Below are 23088 nucleotides of genomic sequence, written 5' to 3'. Positions count from 1 at the left end.
TAGGGACATGGGGCGGTAGAGACATGGGGCGGTAGAGACATGGGGCGGTAGGGACATGGGGCGGTAGAGACATGGGGCGGTAGGGACATGGGGCGGTAGAGACATGGGGCGGTAGAGACATGGGGCGGTAGGGACATGGGGCGGTAGAGACATGGGGCGGTAGAGACATGGGGCAGTAGGGACATGGGGCAGTAGAGACATGGGGCGGTAGAGACATGGGGCGGTAGAGACATGGGGCGGTAGGGACATGGGGCGGTAGAGACATGGGGCAGTAGAGACATGGGGCAGTAGAGACATGGGGCAGTAGAGACATGGGGCAGTAGAGACATGGGGCAGTAGAGACATGGGGCAGTAGAGACATGGGGCGGTAGAGACATGGGGCAGTAGAGACATGGGGCAGTAGAGACATGGGGCAGTAGAGACATGGGGCGGTAGGGACATGGGGCGGTAGGGACATGGGGCGGTAGGGACATGGGGCGTGTCGTAGCTGAATCAGAATTAGTTAGGTAACATTGATAAATAAGATGTTTTATTTACTTTCATAATATGCTTATGTGAGATACTTGTCATTAGGATGTCTTATTTTGGACTATACTGTTGGCAGTTGCATTTTCCTCTCTCTTCTCTAGGGAAAATCACTTGGTGCCCAGCGAGGGGAGAGGTCAGGCTTGTCTTTTACATGTCTGGTAATAGGCAGAATATCAGAAAGGGAGAAGTCAGGTTTGAACATTGTCTTCATAATGAATATATCTGTGAAACTATGTGAAGGGCTCCACTATGTCTGTACTCCAGTCACTCCCTCCTTTTCCCATTGAGTGTCTGGAACCATTTTATGTCCCCTCTGATGTTGCCCTTCTCTTGACCTAGTATATGACCTAGAGGCTCACTCTCCTCTGTGAGCTTGTCCAGGAGGGGTTGTATTTGAGATGGGGGTATCTAGAATAGACAATTGATATATGCCATTGGATGAGGTAATGTTTTGGTAATATGAAGTACCAAGAACAAGAAGTAGAACCTCATCTAAGAGACCAAACTGAACAATAATTTATAGCTAATGCTATCTGGCAATGGAATACTCCTCTTTCAAGTAAAAGTTCCTAAGATCTATGGTTCGTCATTGTGAGTTGAGAGGGGTGTATCTTGGCTATTAATGATGAAGTATTCTTTTGTAAGTACTCTCAGAATGAATTTATAGACACTGAATTGATCCGAGAGTCACAGGGCTATGGTGAAGCTCATATAATTAAAGATTAAGTTTAAATAACTCTGACTGGTGTGTGGTTTGCTCTCTCATCATTTGGTAATGCAGGAAATTGCCACGACAGGCGGTAGAGACATGGGGCTGTAGAGACATAGGGCAGTAAGTGCATAGGGCAGTAAGGCCATAGGGCAGTAAGGACAAAGGGCAGTAGAGACATAGGGCTGTAGAGACATAGGGCAGTAAGTCCATAGGGCAGTAAGTCCATAGGGCAGTAAGGCCATAGGGCAGTAAGGACATAGGGCAGTAAGGACATAGGGCAGTGGAGACATAGGGCAGTAAGGCCATCGGGCAGTAGAGACATGGGGCGGTAGAGACATGGGGCGGTAGAGACATGGGGCGGTAGAGACATGGGGCGGTAGAGACATAGGGCGGTAGAGACATAGGGCAGTAGAGACATGGGGCAGTAAGGACATAGGGCAGTAAGGACATAGGGCAGTAGAGACATAGGGCAGTAGAGACAAGGGGCAGTAGAGACATAGGGCAGTAAGGCCTTAGGGCAGTAAGACCATAGGGCAGTAGAGACATGGGGCAGTAAGGACATAGGGCAGTAAGGCCATAGGGCAGTAGAGACATAGGGCAGTAAGGCCATAGGGCAGTAGAGACATAGTGCAGTAGAGACATGGGGCAGTAGAGACATAGGGCAGTAAGGACATAGGGCAGTAGAGACATGGGGCAGTAGAGACATATGGCAGTAAGGACATAGGGCAGTAAGTCCATAGGGCAGTAAGGACATAGGGCAGTAGAGACATAGGGCAGTAAGGCCATAGGGCAGTAGAGACATAGGGCAGTAAGTACATAGGGCAGTAGAGACATAGGGCAGTAAGGACACAGGGCAGTAAGGCCATAGGGCAGTAGAGACATAGGGCAGTAAGGACATAGGGCAGTAGAGACATAGGGCAGTAGAGACATGGGGCAGTAGAGACATGGGGCAGTAGATACATAGGGCAGTAAGGACATAGGGCAGTAGAGACATAGGGCAGTAGAGACATGGGGCAGTAGAGACATATGGCAGTAAGGACATAGGGCAGTAAGTCCATAGGGCAGTAAGGACATAGGGCAGTAAGGACATAGGGCAGTAGAGACATAGGGCAGTAAGGCCATAGGGCAGTAGAGACATAGGGCAGTAAGTACATAGGGCAGTAGAGACATAGGGCAGTAAGGACACAGGGCAGTAAGGCCATAGTGCAGTAGAGACATAGGGCAGTAAGGACATAGGGCAGTAAGGACATAGGGCAGTAGAGACATAGGGCAGTAGAGACATAGGGCAGTAGAGACATGGGGCAGTAGAGACATGGGGCAGTAGAGACATAGGGCAGTAGAGACATGGGGCAGTAGAGACATGGGGCAGTAGAGACATGGGGCAGTAGAGACATAGGGCAGTAAGGACATAGGGCAGTAAGTCCATAGGGCAGTAAGGACATAGGGCAGTAAGGACATAGGGCAGTAGAGACATAGGGCAGTAAGGCCATAGGGCAGTAGAGACATAGGGCAGTAAGTACATAGGGCAGTAGAGACATAGGGCAGTAAGGACACAGGGCAGTAAGGCCATAGTGCAGTAGAGACATAGGGCAGTAAGGACATAGGGCAGTAAGGACATAGGGCAGTAGAGACATAGGGCAGTAGAGACATAGGGCAGTAGAGACATGGGGCAGTAGAGACATGGGGCAGTAGAGACATGGGGCAGTAGAGACATGGGGCAGTAGAGACATAGGGCAGTAAGTACATAGGGCAGTAGAGACATAGGGCAGTAAGGACACAGGGCAGTAAGGCCATAGTGCAGTAGAGACATAGGGCAGTAAGGACATAGGGCAGTAAGGACATAGGGCAGTAGAGACATAGGGCAGTAGAGACATAGGGCAGTAGAGACATGGGGCAGTAGAGACATGGGGCAGTAGAGACATGGGGCAGTAGAGACATGGGGCAGTAGAGACATAGGGCAGTAAGTACATAGGGCAGTAGAGACATAGGGCAGTAAGGACACAGGGCAGTAAGGCCATAGTGCAGTAGAGACATAGGGCAGTAAGGACATAGGGCAGTAAGGACATAGGGCAGTAGAGACATAGGGCAGTAGAGACATAGGGCAGTAGAGACATGGGGCAGTAGAGACATGGGGCAGTAGAGACATAGGGCAGTAAGGACATAGGGCAGTAGAGACATAGGGCAGTAGAGACATGGGGCAGTAGAGACATATGGCAGTAAGGCCATAGTGCAGTAGAGACATAGGGCAGTAAGGACATAGGGCAGTAAGGACATAGGGCAGTAGAGACATAGGGCAGTAGAGACATGGGGCAGTAGAGACACAGGGCAGTAAGGCCATAGTGCAGTAGAGACATAGGGCAGTAAGGACATAGGGCAGTAAGGACATAGGGCAGTAGAGACATAGGGCAGTAGAGACATAGGGCAGTAGAGACATGGGGCGGTAGAGACATGGGGCAGTAGAGACATAGGGCAGTAAGGACATAGGGCAGTAAGGCCATAGGGCAGTAAGGACATAGGGCAGTAAGGACATAGGGCAGTAGAGACATAGGGCAGTAGAGACATAGGGCAGTAGAGACATGGGGCAGTAGAGACATAGGGCAGTAAGGACATAGGGCAGTAAGGCCAAATGCCAGATGGGACTCTGGATTTTAGCCCTGTGGACCTGTCAGAATTATATTTTTTGAGCTAGTATTTTCTATTTATATTATCTATTTGTATTATGGATCCCATTAGCTGTTGCCAAAGCAGCAGCTCCTCTTCCTGGGGTCCAGCAAAATTAAGGCAGTTTATACCATTTTAAAACATTATAATACATTCACAGATTTCACAACACACTGGGTGCCCTCAGGCCCCTACTCCACCACTACCACATATCTACAGTACTAAATCCATGTGTATGTGTATGTGTAGTGTGTGTGTGTGTGTGTGTGCATGTGTCTGTGCCAATGGTGTGTTGCTTCACAGTCCCCGCTGTTCCATAAGGTGTTTTTTCATCTGTTTTTTCAATCTAATTTTACTGCTTGTGTCAGTTACTTTATGTGGAATAGAGTTCCATGTAGTCATGGCTCTATGTAGTACTGTGGAATAGAGTTCCATGTAGTCATGGCTCTATGTAGTACTGTGTGCCTCCCATAGTCTGTTCTGGACTTGGGGACTGTGAAGAGACCTCTTGTGGCATGTCTTGTAGGGTATGCATGGGTGTCCGAGCTGTGTGCCAGTAGTTTAGACAGACAGCTCGGTGCATTCAACATGTCAATACTTCTCATCAATAAAAGTAGTGATGAAATCAATCTCTCCTCCACTTTCAGCGGGGGAGAGATTGACATGCATATTATTAAAATTAGCTCTCTGTGTACATCCAAGGGCCAACCATGCCGCCCTGTTCTAAGCCAATTGCAATTTTCCTAAGTCCTTTTTTGTAACGGGGCCCTAAAGGAAATAAATGGGCCAGTGAGAGAAATTCCCGGGCTGATGTCTGGTCCATCCCTGTCCTTTGATCACCATTGATCTTCTATCTTCTTCTCTTTCGTCCTCTGATCACATGCCAATTCTCTTTTCACATGACACGTGCTCATTCGTCCCTCAGTCGTGTTGAGCACATTCCATGTGACACATTCAACGTGATCTCTATGCTACCTGAATCACGTCAGAGATTTGGATCTCGAAGCACTTACCTACGGAATCGCTGACGGCTGAAAGCTGCCCATTCTTTTTGGTGCACACGTACTTCCCATTGCTTGCCTTCAGTGCTACACTGCGACCGAGCCATTCAATGTCAAACATTGTGTTGGCCTCCCTGTGGTTGTCCGGATAAGGGGATGAAAGAGAAGAAGGAAAAGAGGGGTGGGGGGGGTTAAGTTGAAAATAATTTCATGGAAGGTTGTTTAGATCTAGTATAATTGTTTAAACCTAAGTGTTTTGATGTATGCCCTCATAAGCGACATTACATAAAACTGTTCATATCCTCTGGTTGCAGATCTGTTTAGTAGAGGTGTTTCCCTGTCCATTCTTCATGCACCCTAAACTGTGACACATATTTGTTCTATTCCAGAACAAGAACACTAAGATTCAATTCATTTGGTTTATTCTTTGACAAGTTCAATCAGGTGTGCTTGTTCTGACAAAACAACATCTGAATGTCCAACAGATAATGTTAGCATGTTAGCAAGAATGTCCAACAGATAATGTTAGCATGTTAGCAAGAATGTCCAACAGATAATGTTAGCATGTTAGCAAGAATGTCCAACAGATAATGTTAGCATGTTAGCAAGAATATCCAACAAATAATGTTAGCATGTTAGCAAGAATGTCCAACAGGTAATGTTAGCATGTTAGCAAGAATGTCCAACAGATAATGTTAGCATGTTAGCAAGAATGTCCAACAGATAATGTTAGCATGTTAGCAAGAATGTCCAACAGATAATGTTAGCATGTTAGCAAGAATGTCCAACAGATAATGTTAGCATGTTAGCAAGAATGTCCAACAGATAATGTTAGCATGTTAGCAAGAATGTCCAACAAATAATGTTAGCATGTTAGCAAGAATATCCAACAGATAATGTTAGCATGTTAGCAAGAATGTCCAACAGATAATGTTAGCATGTTAGCAAGAATGTCCAACAGATAATGTTAGCATGTTTGCAAGAATGTCCAACAGATAATGTTAGCATGTTAGCAAGAATATCCAACAGATAATGTTAGCATGTTAGCAAGAATGTCCAACAGATAATGTTAGCATGTTAGCAAGAATGTCCAACAGATAATGTTAGCATGTTAGCAAGAATGTCCAACAGATAATGTTAGCATGTTAGCAAGAATGTCCAACAGATAATGTTAGCATGTTAGCAAGAATGTCCAACAGATAATGTTAGCATGTTAGCAAGAATGTCCAACAAATAATGTTAGCATGTTAGCAAGAATGTCTAACAGATAATGTTAGCATGTTAGCAAGAATATCCAACAGATAATGTTAGCATGTTAGCAAGAATGTCCAACAGATAATGTTAGCATGTTAGCAAGAATGTCCAACAGATAATATCCAACAGATAATGTTAGCATGTTTGCAAGAATGTCCAACAGATAATGTTAGCATGTTAGCAAGAATGTCCAAAATAATGAATTGGGAAGCCGTCTGTAGCCAACTCTATGGTGTGCATTCTCATGACAAACTAGTGAGTGTAAAATAGATCTACTTACACCTCCGTGGCTGTGGACTGGATCCCTCCGTGGGAGACCAGTGTCCAGTAGTTACCGCCGTTGGTCCTAAACATGCACTTCTTGCTCTCCTTATCAATCTCCATCTGGAAGGTCTCCATGTCTGTCTCCACATCCTGGTTGGCTGAGATGCTCACACCTATAATGATACAACACAACAAACTTCATTGATCCATTATACAGAGACAACAAATGAAACGTCATTGCTCCATTATACAGAGACAACAAATGAAACGTTATTGATCCATTACACAGAGACAACAAATGAAACTTGATTGATCCATTATACATAGACAACAAATGAAACGTTATTGATCCATTATACAAAGACAACAAATGAAACGTTATTGATCCATTACACAGAGACAACAAATGAAACTTGATTGATCCATTATACAGAGACAACAAATGAAACGTTATTGATCCATTATACAGAGACAACAAATGAAACGTTATTGATCCATTATACAGAGACAACAAATGAAACGTTATTGATCCATTATACAGAGACAACAAATGAAACGTTATTGATCCATTATACAGAGACAACAAATGAAACGTTATTGATCCATTATACAGAGACAACAAAACTGTATTGATCCATTATACAGAGACAACAACAAAAGGGAAATAAAAAAGAAAAGGACAGTTGAGATAAGAATGCCATGGCTCGGAGTCGAAGGGCATTACAATGACGATGATTACAAGCTCTTCTCACAAGCCATTTACACTCAAAGGTGATTTGCAGGAGAACCATGGACACAGCAGTGATGTGACAGCTCATTAAAGAACTGTCTGTCTCTCGTCTCTTCTTCTCTAGTGTTACACAGCTCAGGGACTCACAGCACAAAACCTGGTCAGAAGACAGTGCTATTCTTATATCCCGGGCCTTGTCTAAATGGGCTGTGTGGTTCAGGTTAGATACGCTGGATCATGTCTTGTAGGCCAAAGCTTTAGACATCCTATTAATTTAGAATGATGAGTTCTTCCTTATAGAGCTTCTCTGAAAGCTGACTATTCTGGAGTATATCTCTCTCTTTTTAAAGGAGTAGGGCACCGAGCTCCACCGACCTAGATTGGATATAAAGTATCAGAGAAAAACAGGGTAGGTTCACACACAAAGTCAACAGATTTATGATCCTTTTTCATTTTGTGATTTTAATGTATTTGTTTTTTTAAATATCTGGCACTTCTGTATCATCCAACCCCTAATATGAGCTCCTTCCAATCATCCACATTTCTTCCCTTGATACAAGCCCACCTCTTTTAATCACTTCCACTCATAAATGCACTCTGCTCCTTTATAGTGCAGGACTGTCAGGACAGAACATTGCCAACGTGTCATGTTAAACAGTATAATAGTCCTGGTCTTCTCGGTGTGTAACTCTGCAAGTATACCCTCATGTTGTGAGCAGGGGGGATATTACAGTATGCAACCACCGCTACTGCAGGACTGTGAGCTCATAAAACACACACAGTACCTAAATAAAAAATGATGAGGACATAAACACATTGCACCAACAATCTGAATGTGAATTACCGAGGCAACGCCGCTGCAACCTTGTCTCAGAGGAAAACGTATTAAATTTGATCAAAATCCGTGCCGCTATTTAGAAAAATAGGTTACTTTACATTGGCCTACAATGTAATAGCAGCCATACAATATAACATAATACAAATTGTAGGACGTATAGTATCCTACGTCTTGATCGCTTTAACCAGTTTAGCACAGTATGATATATTATCTTCAACTGCTGTACTGTAGTACGTTAGGGGTTAGGGTTAGGAGTTGGGTCATAGGGTAAAGGTCAGGGTTAGGAGTTGGGTCATAGGGTAAAGGTCAGGGTTAGGAGTTGGGTTATAGGGTTAAGATCAGGGTTAGGAGTTGGGTCATAGGGTAAAGGTCAGGGTTAGGAGTTGGGTTATAGGGTTAAGGTCAGGGTTAGGAGTTGGGTCATAGGGTAAAGGTCAGGGTTAGGAGTTGGGTTATAGGGTTAAGGTCAGGATTAGGAGTTGGGTCATAGGGTAAAGGTCAGGGCTAGGAGTTGGGTTATAGGGTTAAGGTCAAGGTTAGGAGTTGGGTCATAGTGTAAAGGTCAGGGTTAGGAGTTGGGTTATAGGGTTAAGGTCAGGGTTAGGAGTTGGGTCATAGGGTTAAGGTTAGGGTTAGGAGTTGTGTTATAGGGTTAAGGTCAGGGCTATGAGTTGGGTTATAGGGTTAAGGTCAGGGTTAGGAGTTGGGTTATAGGGTTAAGGTCAGGGTTAGGAGTTGGGTTATAAGGTTAAGGTCAGGGTTAGGAGTTGGGTTATAGGGTTAAGGTTAGGGTTAGGAGTTGGGTCATAGGGTTAAGGTTAGGAGTTGGGTTATAGGGTTAAGTTTAGGGTTAGGAGTTGGGTCATAGGGTTAAGGTCAGGGTTAGGAGTTGGGTTATAGGGTTAAGGTTAGGAGTTGGGTTATAGGGTTAAGTTTAGGGTTAGGAGTTGGGTCATAGGGTTAAGGTCAGGGTTAGGAGTTGGGTTATAGGGTTAAGGTCAGGGTTAGGAGTTGAGTTATAGGGTTAAGGTTAGAGTTAGGAGTTGTGTTATAGGGTTAAGGTCAGGGCTAGGAGTTGGGTTATAGGGTTAAGGTCAGGGTTAGGAGTTGGGTTATAGGGTTAAGGTCAGGGTTAGGAGTTGGGTTATAGGGTTAAGGTCAGGGTTAGGAGTTGGTTCATAGGGTTAAGGTTAGGGTTAGGAGTTGGTTCATAGGGTTAAGGTCAGGGTTAGGAGTTGGGTCATAGGGTTAAGGTCAGGGTTAGCTGACATGCTAAGTAGTTTCAAAGTAGCTAAAATGGTGTAAGTAGTTGCAAAGTTGCTAATTAGCTAAAATACTAAAGTTGTCTGTGATGAGATTCAAACACACAACATTTGGGTTGCTAGATGTTGGTGTAATATGCCCACCCATCCACCCCAACCAATCACCCTCCTTTCGTTTTTGCCTTAAGCGACCTACTGTCATCCCAAACGTATCATATCATACTAATATAAGTGTATCGGATTTACATGGGCCAATGTAATGTAACCTAACGTAAAACAACATATCATACTAAATGGAGTGGCACAGATTTTAGTCAAATACAGTGCATTCAGGAAGTATTCAGATCCCAGGACTTTTTCAAACATTTTTGTTACATTACAGCCTTCTTCTAAAATTGATAAAATATTTTTTTCTCTAATCAATCTACACACAATACCCCTAATGACAAAGCAAAAACAGGTTTCAGACATTTTTGCAAATTTCTAACAAAAAAAATACAGAAATATGACATTTGCATAAGTATTCAGACCCTTTACTCAGTACTTTGTTGAAGAACCTTTGGCAGAGATTACAGCCTTGAGTCTTCTTGGGTATTATGCTACAAGCTTGGCACACCTGTATTTTGGGAGTTTGTCCCATTCTTCTTTGTAGATCCTCTCAAGCTCTGTCAGGATGGATTTGAGGCGTCGCTGCACAGCTATTTTCAGAGATGTTCGATTGAGTTCAAGTCCGGGCTCTGGCTGGGCCACTCAAAGACATTCAGAGACTTGTCCCGACACCACGCCTGTGTTGTCTTGGCTGTGTGCTTAGGGTTGTGGTCCTGTTGCAAGGTGAACCTTCACCCCAGTCTGACGTCCTGAGCACTATGGAGCAGGTTTTCATCAAGGATCTTTCTGTACCTTGCACCGTTTATCTTTCCCTCAACCCTGAATGGTCTCCCAGTCCCTGCCGCTGAAAAACTGAAAATCACCAGAGCATGATGCTACCACCACCATGCTTCACTTTAGGGATTGTGCAAGGTTTCCTCCAGACGTGACACTTGGTATTCAGGCCAAAGAGTTCAATCTTGGTTTCATCAGACCAGAAAATCTTGTTTCTCATGGTCTGAGTTGTTCAGGTGCCTTTTGGCAAACTCCAAGTGGGCTGTCATGTGCCTTTTCCTGAGGAGTGGCTACCGACTGGCCACTCTACCATAAAGGCCTGATTGGTGGAGTGCTGCAAAGATGGTTGTCCTTCTGGAAGGTTCTCCCATCTCCACAGAGGAACTCTGGAGTTCTGTCAGAGTGACCATCGGGTTCCTGGTCACCTCAATGCCCGAGGCCCTTCTCCCCTGATTGTTCAGGTTGGCCAGGTGGGCCTGCTCTAGGAAGAGTCTTGGTGGTTCCAAACACCTTCCATTTAAGAATGATGGAGGCCACTGTGTTCTTGGGGACCTTCAATGCTGCAGACATTTTTTGGTACCATTCCCCAGATCTGTGCTTCGACACAATCCTGTCTTGGAGCTCTACAGACAATTCCTTCGACCTCATGGCTTGGTTTTTGCTCTGACATGCACTGTCAACTGTGGAACCTTACATAGACAGGTGTGTGCCTTTCCAAATCATGTCCAATCAGTTGAATTTATCACGGGTGGACTCCAATCAAGTTGTAGAAACATCTCACGGGTGATGAATGGTAACAGGATGCACCTGAGCTCAATTTTGAGGCTCATAGCAAAGGCTCTGAATACTTAAGTAAATAAGGTGTCAAATATTGTTGTTTCATACATTTGCTAAAATTTCTAAAAACCTGTTTCCATTTGCCATTCTGGGTTATTGTGTGTAGATTGATGAGGATATTTTCTTATTTAATCCATTTTAGAAATGTTTTTTTAATTGAACCTTTATTTAAGTAGGCAACTCAGTGAAGAACAAATTCTTATTTACAATGACGACCTACCCCGGGCCAAACCCTAACCCAGACGATGTTGGGCCAATTGTGCGCTGCTCTATGGGACTCCCAATCATGGCTGGTTGTGATACAGCCTGGAATCAAACCAGAGTCTGTAGTGACGCCTCTAGCACTGAGATGCAGTGTCTTAGACAGCTGCTCCACTCGGAAGCCCCACTGGTTGTAATAAGGTTGTAACGTAATAAAATGTGGAAAAAGTAAAGGGTTATCAATACTTTCGAATGCACTGTATAATACGTTTTGCTCTGAGACCAGGCTGGATCACTATAGAGTTCAGCTGTATAATATTCTATAGGTTTTGGGTTCAGCTGTATAATGTTTTATAGGTTTTTGGTTTTGGGTTTTTTCCTGGCCAGGAAAAACTCTGGTTTCTATGTATAGCCTAAAACTCTGGGCCATAGATATAGCCTAAAACTCTGGGCCATAGATATAGCCTAAAACTCTGGGCCATAGATATAGCCTAAAACTCTGGGCCATAGATATAGCCTAAAACCCTGGGCCATAGATATAGCCTAAAACCCTGGGCCATAGATATAGCCTAAAACCCTGGGCCATAGATATAGCCTAAAACCCTGGCCATAGATATAGCCTAAAACTCTGGGCCATAGATATAGCCTAAAACCCTGGCCATAGATATAGCCTAAAACTCTGGGCCATAGATATAGCCTAAAACCCTGGGCCATAGATATAGCCTAAAACCCTGGCCATAGATATAGCCTAAAACTCTGGGCCATAGATATAGCCTAAAACCCTGGGCCATAGATATAGCCCAAAACCCTGGCCATAGATATAGCCTAAAACCCTGGCCATAGATATAGCCTAAAACCCTGGGCCATAGATATAGCCTAAAACCCTGGGCCATAGATATAGCCTAAAACCCTGGGCCATAGATATAGCCTAAAACTCTGGGCCATAGATATAGCCTAAAACCCTGGGCCATAGATATAGCCTAAAACACTGGCCATAGATATAGCCTAAAACCCTGGCCATAGATATAGCCTAAAACTCTGGGCCATAGATAAACCCTCAAACTCAGGGCCATATATATAGCCTAAAACCCTGGGCCATAGATAAAGCCTAAAACTAGGACCAGGAGTTATCTTCTAATTAGGTAATGTGGACAGGAAAAACTCCTGGCCTCTATACACCGCATGCATTTCCTCCTGATTTGGGATCTCCCTGAGGTTTGAACGTCCAAAGAGGATGTCCCTGAGGTTTGAACGTCCAAAGAGGATGTCCCTGAGGTTTGAACGTCCAAAGAGGATGTCCCTGAGGTTTGAACGTCCAAAGAGGATGTCCCTGAGGTTTGAACGTCCAAAGAGGATGTCCCTGAGGTTTGAACGTCCAAAGAGGATGTCCCTGAGGTTTGAACGTCCAAAGAGGATGTCCCTGAGGTTTGAACGTCCAAAGAGGATCTCCCTGAGGTTTGAACGTCCAAAGAGGATGTCCCTGGATGTGTGAGGACCAGGGTGGTGTTCATTAGGCACTAAATGGGATAAAACTGAATGAAACATTGCATTGCATGCCCTAATGAACACGACCATAGGAGAGGTGGTGTGAGAGTTGACCTTGGCACCGCCTTGTCCCGAGGTATCCCGCTGCTCGGATGAGCCTGTCATTTGCACGTCCTGTCTTATCCTGCCAGTTTATCTCACACAGCAGATTACACGTGTCCCGAGGTGACCGCAAGTTGTGACACTTACATTGTGATTAAAAACATAATTAAACTAACATGACTGGTTGTGTTGTGACAGACGAAGCAGTGCACATGCGGGATTAGGTACTGGGTGCCACGATGACATGTTGGGTAACACATGTACTGTAGGCCTATGTACAGCGCCTTCAGAAATGATCACCACCCCTCAACATATTCCACAATTTGTTATGTTACAGCCTGAATTTGAAATGCATTAAACATTTTCTCACCCATCTACACACAATACACCATAATGACTAAGTGAAAACATGTTTTTGACATTTTTTCAAATGTATTGAAAATGAAATACAGAATTATCTAATTTACATAAGTATTCACATCCCTGAGTCAATTCTTTGTAGAAGCATGTTTGGCAGCGATTACAGCTGTGAGGCTTTCTGGGTAAGTCTCTAAGTGCTTTCCACACCTGGATTGTGCACCATTTTATATTTATTTATTTGATTTAACTAGGTAGGCCAGTTGAGAACAAGTTCTCATTTACAACTGCAACCTGGCCAAGATAAAGCAAAGCAGTGCGACAAGAACAACAGCACAGAGTTACACATAAACAAACGTACAGTCAATAACACAAAATAAAAGAAAAATTGAAAGATCTATGTACAGTGTGTGCAAATGTAGAAGAGTAGGGAGGTAGATAATAAATAGGCCATAGAGGCGAAAATATTACAATTTCATATTAATACTGGAATGATGTACTGTATGTGCAGATGATGATGTGCAAGTAGAGATACTGAGGTGCAAAAGAGGGTAAGTAATAATATGGGGATGAGGTAGTCGGTTGTGCTACTTACAGACTGGCTGTGTACAGGTATAGTGATCGGTAAGCTAATCTGACAGATGTAAGACTCCAGCTTCAGTGATTTCTGCAATTCGTTCCAGTCATTGGCAGCAGAGAACTGGAAGGAAAGGCGGCCAAAGGAAGTGTTGGCTTTGGGGTTGACCAGTGAAATATACCTGCTGGAGCGCGTGCTACGGGTGGGTGTTGCTATGGTGACCAGTGAGCTGAGATAAGGCAGGGCTTTACCTAGCAAAGACTTATAGATGACCTGGAGCCATTGGGTTTGGCGGTGGATATGTAGTGAGGGCTAGCCAACGAGAGCATAGAGGTCGCAGTGGTGGATAGTGTATGGGGCTTTGGTGATAAAATGGATGGCACTGTGATAGACTACATCCAGTTTGCTGAGTAGAGTGTTGGGGTCTATTTTGTAAACGACATTGCCGAAGTCAAGGATTGGTAGGATAGTCAGTTTTACGAGAGTATGTTTGGCGGAATGAGTGAAGGAGGCTTTGTTTGTGAAATAGGAAGCCAATTCTAGATTTAATTTGGGATTGGAGATGCTTAATGTGAGTCTGGAAGGACAGTTTACAATCTAACCAGACACCTAGGTATTTGTAGTTGTCCACATGTTCTAGGTCAGAACCGTCCAGAGTAGTGATGCTAATCGGGCGGGAGGGTGCGGGCAGCGATCGGTTGAAGAGCGTGCACTTAGTTTTACTAGCATTTAAAAGCAGTTGGAGGCCACGGAAGGAGTGTTGTATGATGTTGAAGCTCGTTTGAAGATTTGTTAACACAGTGTCCAAAGAAGGGGCAGATGTATACAGAATGGTGTTGTCTGCGTAGAGGTGGATCAGAGAATCACCAGTAGCATTAATCTTTTCAAAATTCTTCAAGCTCTGTCAAATTGGTTGTTGGTCATTGCTAGACAACCCCTTTCAGGTCTTGTCATAGATTATTTGGTAGATTTATGTCAAAACTGTAACTCGGCCACTCAGGAACATTCACTGTCTTCTTGGTAAGCATCTCCATTGTAGATTTGGCCTTGTGTTTTGTGGTATTGTCCTGCTGAAAGGTAAATTAATCTCCTAGTGTCTGGTAGAAAGCACTCTAAGGCAAGTTTTCCTATAGGATTTTGCCTGTGCTTACCTCCATTCCGTTTGTTTTTATGATGAAAAACTCCCCAGTTCTTAACGATTACAAGCATACCCATAACATGATGCAGCCACCACTATGCTTCAAAATATGGAGAGTGATACTCCCCAAATAAAACACTTTTGTACTCAGGCAAAAAATGTATTGCCATATTTTCTTGGCAGTATAACTTTAGTGCTTTAGTGCCTTGTTGCAAACAGGATGTCAAAAAGTTTAGTATTGTGGAGAAACAATGTTGTTGATCCATCTGAACTTTTCTCTAATCACAGCCATTAAACTCTGTAACTGTTTTAACGTCACCATTAACCTCATAGTGAAATTCCTGAGCGGTTTCCTTCCTCTCTGGCAACTGAGTTAGGAAGGACACCTGTATCTTTGTAGTGACTGGGTGTATTGATACACCATCCAAAGTGTAATTAATAACTTCACCATGCTCAAAGGGATATTCAATGTCTACTTTTTTATATTTTTACTAATCTACCAATAGGTGCCCTTCTTTGTGAGGCATTGGAAAACCTCCCTGGTCTTTGTGGTTTAATCTATGTTTGAAATGCAATGCTCGACTGAGGGACCTGACAGATAATTGTATGTATGGGGTACAGAAATGACACAGTCATTTAAAAATCATGTTAAACATTATTATTGCACACAGAGTGATTCCATGCAACTCATGTGACTTATTCAGCACATTTTTACACTTGAACTTATTTAGGTATGCATAACAAAGGGGTTGAATACTTATTGACTCAAGACATTTCAGCGTTTAATTTTAAATTCATTTGTAAACATTTCAAAAAACATAATTCCACTTTGATATTATGGGGTATTGTGTGTAGGCCACTGACAAAATAATCTCAATATAATCCATTTTAAATTCCGCCGGTAACAACAACAACATGTGGAAAAAGTCAAGGGGAGCGAATACTTTCTGAAGGCTCTGTATGTGTGTGTTTGTGTCCCCGCAGTTCCTTCAGATGTTTCCAGGTGTTTGCCAGTGTCCCCGCAGTTCCTTCAGATGTTTCCAGGTGTTTGCCAGTATCCCCGCAGTTCCTTCAGATGTTTCCAGGTGTTTGCCAGTGTCCCCGCAGTTCCTTCAGATGTTTCCAGGTGTTTGCCAGTGTCCCCGCAGTTCCTTCAGATGTTTCCAGGTGTGTGTTTGTGTCCCCGCAGTTCCTTCAGATGTTTCCAGGTGTTTGCCAGTGTCCCCGCAGTTCCTTCAGATGTTTCCAGGTGTTTGCCAGTATCCCCGTAGTTCCTTCAGATGTTTCCAGGTGTTTGCCAGTGTCCCTGCAGTTCCTTCAGATGTTTCCAGGTGTTTGCCAGTGTCCCCACAGTTCCTTCAGATGTTTCCAGGTGTGTGTTTGTGTCCCCGCAGTTCCTTCAGATGTTTCCAGGTGTTTGCCAGTGTCCCCGCAGTTCCTTCAGATGTTTCCAGGTGTTTGCCAGTATCCCCGTAGTTCCTTCAGATGTTTCCAGGTGTTTGCCAGTGTCCCTGCAGTTCCTTCAGATGTTTCCAGGTGTTTGCCAGTATCCCCGCAGTTCCTTAAGATGTTTCCAGGAGTTTGCCAGTGTCCCTGCAGTTCCTTCAGATGTTTCCAGGTGTTTGCCAGTATCCCCGCAGTTCCTTCAGATGTTTCCAGGTGTTTGCCAGTGTCCCTGCAGTTCCTTCAGATGTTTCCAGGTGTTTGCCAGTATCCCCGCAGTTCCTTCAGATGTTTCCAGGTGTTTGCCAGTATCCCCGTAGTTCCTTCAGATGTTTCCAGGTGTTTGCCAGTGTCCCCGCAGTTCCTTCAGATGTTTCCAGGTGTTTGCCAGTATCCCCGCAGTTTCTTCAGATGTTTCCAGGTGTTTGCCAGTGTCCCCACAGTTCCTTCAGATGTTTCCAGACCTGGGTTCTAATCATTTCTGTTTGAAAGCTTTTAAATGCTTTGAGTGTTTGATTGAGTCTGCCTTGAGTGCCAGATGGGCAGGGTTTGTATTTTGCTTAAGCTTAATCAAGCGCAGCCCAAAGTATTTGATAGAAAATAAATACTGAATCCAGCTCTTGCTTTTCACCACTGACCCCTCACTCTACCCATAGTGGTGCAATATCACTGTGTAATAGAAATATCTCCCCGATCTGGTACTGCAGGGAAGCACAGCTACTGCAACAGTTCTAGAAATACTCAAATGAAAGACTGGAAATGTATTTGGAGAAACATGATGCGACCAAATAACTGTTGGGAATGGCCTATCATCCAAAAGGCATAGATATTGACTGAGGATACAAATATGTTTGAAAAGCACAGCATTCACAATAGATAACAAGTAAGCACCAATGACATCATTAAAGATGCCCTCCAGGATCGTAAGCACAATAAAATCGTAACATATCATACGATTTTCACAATGTATATATAAATTGTTTGCAGGATGTAACTTATTATACGAAATGGATGACGTAGTACACAATTTGATGACGTAGTACACAATTTGATGACGTAGTACACAATTTGATGACGTAGTACACAATTTGATGACGTAGTACACAATTTGATGACGTAGTACACAATTTGATGACGTAGTACACAAAATCGGGGCCCACTTTTGGCTACCACTTCTAAAACTACTGGCTGAAATGATACAGAAGTTTGAGAGTGCATCTTTAATGAAGGCTATATATAGCTGAGCTTTCAAAGTATAAAATATAGTCATTTTCTAAATGTTGCAACATTACAAACTGAACCCTTCACTTTAGAGCATTATTCAAGAGCATTATTCATTATACATTACATCATCAAATCTAGGAGTGGGGGAGACTATTTGCCGTAAAATGAGATGCATGAGATACCCTACACACTGACATTAAAGATTGTCCTACACACATCCCGTAGGGACTGACATTAAAGATTGTCCTACACACATCCCGTAGGGACTGACATTAAAGATTGTCCTACACACATCTCGTAGGGACTGACATTAAAGATTGTCCTACACACATCCCGTAGGGACTGACATTAAAGATTGTCCTACACACATCCCGTAGGGACTGACATTAAAGATTGTCCTAGGGACTGACATTAAGGGTTGTCCAAGGGACTGACATTAAGGGTTGTCCTAGGGACTGACATTAAGGGTTGTCCTAGGGACTGACATTAAGGGTTGTCCTAGGAACTGACATTAAGGGTTGTCCTAGGGACTGACATTAAGGGTTGTCCTAGGGACTGACATTAAGGGTTGTCCTAGGGACTGACATTAAGGGTTGTCCTAGGGACTGACATTAAGGGTTGTCCTAGGGACTGACATTAAGGGTTGTCCTAGGGACTGACATTAAGGGTTGTCCTAGGGACTGACATTAAGGGTTGTCCTAGGGACTGGCATTAAGTTTAAAAAATATATATTTTTACTAATTAAACATTAAGGGTTTTCCCATACACATCCCATAGGGAATGTCCTTGAATGGCCCAGCCTGAGCTGTGACTTGAACCCGATCGAACATCTCTGAAGAGACCTGAAAATAGCTGTGCAGCGACGATCCCCATCCAACGTGACTGAGTTTAAGAGGATCTGGAGAGAAGAATGGGACAAACTCGCCAAATACAGGTGTGCCAAGCTTGTACCCAAGAAGACTCGAGGCTGTAATCGCTGCTAAAGGTGCTACAACAAAGTACTGAGTAAAGGGTCTGAATACTTATGGAAATGTATTTTTATTTTTAGAAATGTATTTTTACAAATTTGCTAATATTTCAACAAATCTGTTTTTGCTTTGTCTTGATGGGGTATTGTGTGTAGATTGATGAGTAAAAAACATGTTTTTAGAATAAGGCTGTAACGTAACAAAATGTGGAAAAAGTCAAGGGGCCTGAATACTTTCTGAATGCTCTGTAAATTGCAGATTGTGTCTGCTGGAGTTCAAATTAGATACCACAGAAATATCCCTCAACCTTTCTCTTAAGCCTGTTACCACCCTAATCCCATTCACACCCCCCTCCACCCATCCTGCTCATTCGCCTGCTGTAATTCCCTCGGTGGTGCAATGCAAATCTGCACCACAGGACCCACTAAGCAGCTTTCGGGTGCCTGCCTCGTTCCTAAAACACATGTCGGGGGAGAGGAGACACCAGTGGTGTATTCATTAGTGCACATTGTAGCAAAACAAAAATGAGAGTTTCTTAGTGGACAAGTTCAGGTTAGTCTCTCCCAGTTTCGTCCCGTTTGCTTCAGTCTGTTTCCTAGTGAATACACCCCATGCAAAAACACTCCTCTTCAGAGAGACCAAGCACAACATTATGGGTTGGGTTGCCATATTGGACATTTTGAAAAGCCACTTGTTGAACATTTTAACCAAAGAAGAGTAGAATGAACTGGGAATAATATTGAGCGCAAATTTTTTGCGATCAAATATACTATTTCATGCCTGATCAATATTTGAGCCAGTAGCCTACATACATTATTTTTTAAATATTTTTTTTATTTAACCTTAATTTAACTAGACAAGTCAGTTAAGAACAAATGATTATTTACAATGACGGCCTACCACAGCCAAACCTGGATGACGCTGGGCCAATGCCTTAGACCGCTGCACTATTTCATATTTATTTTGTTGATCTGTAAAATCATCCTGAACTCGTACAATTTAAAATCACATTTACCTCTATATTTTTACCAAATCGTAAGAAATAGCATGCCAGGGGAGGCCTGTGCAGGGTAGGGAGGGAAGAATGTATTGTAATGAATAAAACCTATATATAAATCATTTTGGTACTTGTAGGTTATGTCATTGTGAATGTAGCTGTGGCAGGGTGACACCCTCACTGAATGACACCCTACAAGTCTTTGTTTGGAACTTCATCCAAACCTGTGACCAGAAACAGCCAAAGTCCCTTCGGTCTCTTTTTAACCTGTCCTCCTTGCCTGCTGGCCTGTCTCTAGGTATGTCACTGTCAGCAGAGGAGATCTCTCCACCTTCATTCCTCTCTCAGGGAAAGCCTCTGCCGAGAGCTAATGATGGGTGTAGGTAACTGATCAGTCTGACTAGTTCTCCTATTTTAACTGCTCTCTCACTGCCTGTCCAGACTAATAGATGACTTCCTCTACCTGCCACAATCAAACAACCTCAGCCCCCATTACAATTACAACCACTCACTCTCCTCACTCTCAATCCACAGATAAAGCATCAGGCAGTTTCAGCTTGATAATAGAATGGTTGTGGTCCTGAAATGCCCATTGATGGGAATTAGTTGATAGCACCAGCAGGACCCCTCTGCCTCCCTGGAGTCATCAGCCTGCACTCTGCCTAATCTCTTCTGGGACACACAGTGGAAATGACAAAGCCCATTACCATGACGACCCGGATGACACGCGTAATGGCGCCCAATGGCTGACTGACCATATGCACCGTGCAGAGCGAGGAGACAAGCATGGCTGCCCTTCAGTTGTACCGAACTTGACACTTGTCACATGCTTTCACAATGTTCTTTCTGAACATTTCCAGGAGAGAGTCTCTGACAATCTTTTTTGGATCCCCTAATTGATTACTTTATTTCTGATTCTCGTTGAGTAGAGAACCTTCCCCTATGTGGGCTAACATTCCTAGTGGGCTGCTACACTGCATGCTTAATGTATTTTGAGATATGTCTCAATGCTCACTTGAGTGAATGGTTTCTGAAATTGACAAATATGACTGAACTGAGCCTACCTGTGATTAGAATTCAATATACTGCCTGCTACTGACAGACAGACCCACAGGCTTCACTAAGGGTGTAGAGCAGAGGAGGCTGATGAGGGGAGGACAGCTCATAATAATGTCTGAAATGGTATCAAACACATGGTTTCTATATGGTTGGTACCATTCCATTGACTCCATTCCAGCCATTACTATGAGCCGTCCTCTCCTCAGCCGTCTCACTGGAGTAGAGCAGCACCCAAGACCATGCCATCATCCTGTCGCGCCGAGACACATTTTCTGAGAATTGTTGAGATGTAAGGAGTCTTTCAACAGCATGAACTTTTCATCTAATTGCTAAGGAGTGTAACTAAAGACAAAGTGAGCTTCAGCACTGAGCTAACTAATGGTGATTCTATTGGACTGCCATTTGCTTGTGATAGAACCAACCAACCTCTACAGGGAAATTATGCAAACATGAACATTTTCCTACTTTGAATTTCTTGACGTCAACTATAACGCATGAAGTGTGGATTTGCAGGTCAATTACACTGGAGGTTGATCGTGCTGAGCACAGTACAATGAGACTTATTATTTTCTGAACCAAATGGGTTTGTACTCTACTCTTCTCAGAGCAGTGTGTTTAATGTAATGTCAGGTTTTTAGCCATTAAAAGCGTTGAACAAAAAATAAAATACTTTCAAAAGTTCAGCAATTCTAAAGCTCCCTGAGAATGTCCCAATGGGTTCACAGCTGGCCTACCTACTCTATTTTCTCCATCCCGTTCCTTTCTCAAAATAGAGCAGGCAGAACCTCCCTGGTTGGTCCATTTGCCGTCTAAATGGAAAATAGAAAGCGGTTTAGAACATTAGTTTCCTCCGTTCTGGGTGGATTCCAAGGGAAGTATAGCAGGTCAATATGATAGCAATCTCCTGGGAACCCTACTGTGAGCCTAATGGGGTTCTGCTGACATTATTCTTTTCAATTCTTCTGCAGCTAGATGTGCACCTTCAGAGAGGATATTGAATGTATGACCCAAGACATTTCCAACCCCAAATATTGTCCAAACATCAAATTAGTTCAAATTTTTCCATCTCAGTAGAGACTATACAAAAACACTTAAATAATGTGCATTATAGCAATAAATATATACATTGGCTGGATAATTACCTTGTTTGACGGAGACAAATCTTTTGTTGGCTGCCTGGAAAATGACTTGTGGGTGGCTCTCCTCTAGATCAAACAGCTCATCCTTGCCAGGCTTGGAGCACCGGCCTGAGCGCAGCGTGCCGGTCGGGCCCATGGGTGTCAGGTACTTCCCATCGCAGTCCTTGAAGGCCAGCTTGCCTGACTTGAGCTCCAGGGTGAAGCTGGTGGTGGGGGTGTTCTCTTTGACCAGCTTCCCGTCGTTGCTGAGGAAGCGGCTATCGCACGTCTTCAGGAAGTACTTTCCTTCCAGGTATACCAGGGTGACCAGGGAGTCCGATCCCCAGGGGATGTTGCTGTCCACCGAGATCTCTCCTTCCCGGGCAAACAGGTGGGCGTAGCGTTTGCGCGCCACGCTGAGCAGGCTAGATTGCGGATGGAGGGCCAGGTGGACGGCCCACAGCTCGGGCTCCCCGATGGCCTGGGCGAAGCAGGACAGGTAGTCAGCCGAGCCTCCAAAGAAGCGCAGGTACGTCTCCGACTGCAGCGCCCAGCGGCCATCCGACTGGGCCACGATCAGGAAGCGGCAGCCGGGCGAGTCGGGCTGCTCTGCCCCGCAGCTCACCTTACCATCCTTGTCGGAGGCCAGGTAACGGCCCAGGTGGCTGCGAAGGAACACTACCTGGGTGTCCTGGTCCTCTTGCTCCAGAGTCCAGATCTGCTTCTTCTTCATGCTGGAGGCTGAGGCGTTCACCTTGAAGCCGAAGGCCTCGGCCGTTAGGTAACGGCTCTCGTGGTTGATGAGGCCAAACTGCAGCTTCAAGGCTTTGTTAATTCCGTTCGTGGGCATCGTCGATCCGTTGTCCATAGACACACACACACACACACACACACGCAGAGGTCTGGAGTGGAAAGCTAGGATGAATGAGGGGGAGGGTAGAGGGGGAAGTGTTCCCCTTTCTCTTCTCTCCAGGCGCAAAATTTCTCTGCTTTAACAACCTCCTTCTGTCTAAATGCTTGACTTCCTCTCTCTCTTCCCCCAGAGGGTTTGCACAGGCTCTTGCTCTCTGTTACCTAATCAGCCAGGATTAAAATCAGCAGGACACAGGACCTCAATCCAACGAGCCGCTGACGTCACATACCAGTGCACTAAACCCACCTCTCCCTCTCCTCTTGCCTTCATTCTCTTCTTACAAATACACTTTATCTCACGCCGTGTTTCGTCTCATCTCCCCCTTTTTTTATTTCACACTCTATCACTCACAATGACACTCTCATTTCTCAGCCTTAAGTCTCTTCAGGCTGGCTCTCCATCACATAGTTAGGCCTGTGTATACTGGAAACGCATCCAGCATGGGGATTACCCCAACACTGATCTCCTGGTGAGCCACAGCCTAATTGGAAAACGTCCAGTCGAGTAAAGGTGCTCTTCGTCTCCCGCTCTCTCTCT

General features: G+C 44.2%; 1 protein-coding gene across 1 annotated transcript in view; it reads right to left on the bottom strand.

The window, feature by feature from the left end:
* The window catches only part of LOC109879553 (fascin-2-like), a 26076-nt gene extending 3362 nt beyond the window's left edge, over positions 1-22714 (bottom strand). Inside the window, exons 1-3 of the mRNA XM_031818741.1 lie at positions 21663-22714; positions 6437-6593; positions 4915-5036 (exon numbers count right to left, since the gene is read on the bottom strand). Of these exons, the coding sequence (XP_031674601.1) occupies positions 4915-5036; positions 6437-6593; positions 21663-22506 (1123 nt within the window). The 5' untranslated portion in view covers positions 22507-22714. The remainder of the gene's footprint in view (positions 1-4914; positions 5037-6436; positions 6594-21662) is intronic.
* Positions 22715-23088: the final 374 nt, after the last annotated feature.

Source organism: Oncorhynchus kisutch, unplaced genomic scaffold (genome assembly GCF_002021735.2).
Source record: "Oncorhynchus kisutch isolate 150728-3 unplaced genomic scaffold, Okis_V2 scaffold1585, whole genome shotgun sequence".
Lineage (NCBI taxonomy): Eukaryota > Metazoa > Chordata > Actinopteri > Salmoniformes > Salmonidae > Oncorhynchus > Oncorhynchus kisutch.
Note: the sequence above shows the minus strand (reverse complement) of the source record. Positions and strands in the feature narration are given on the sequence as shown.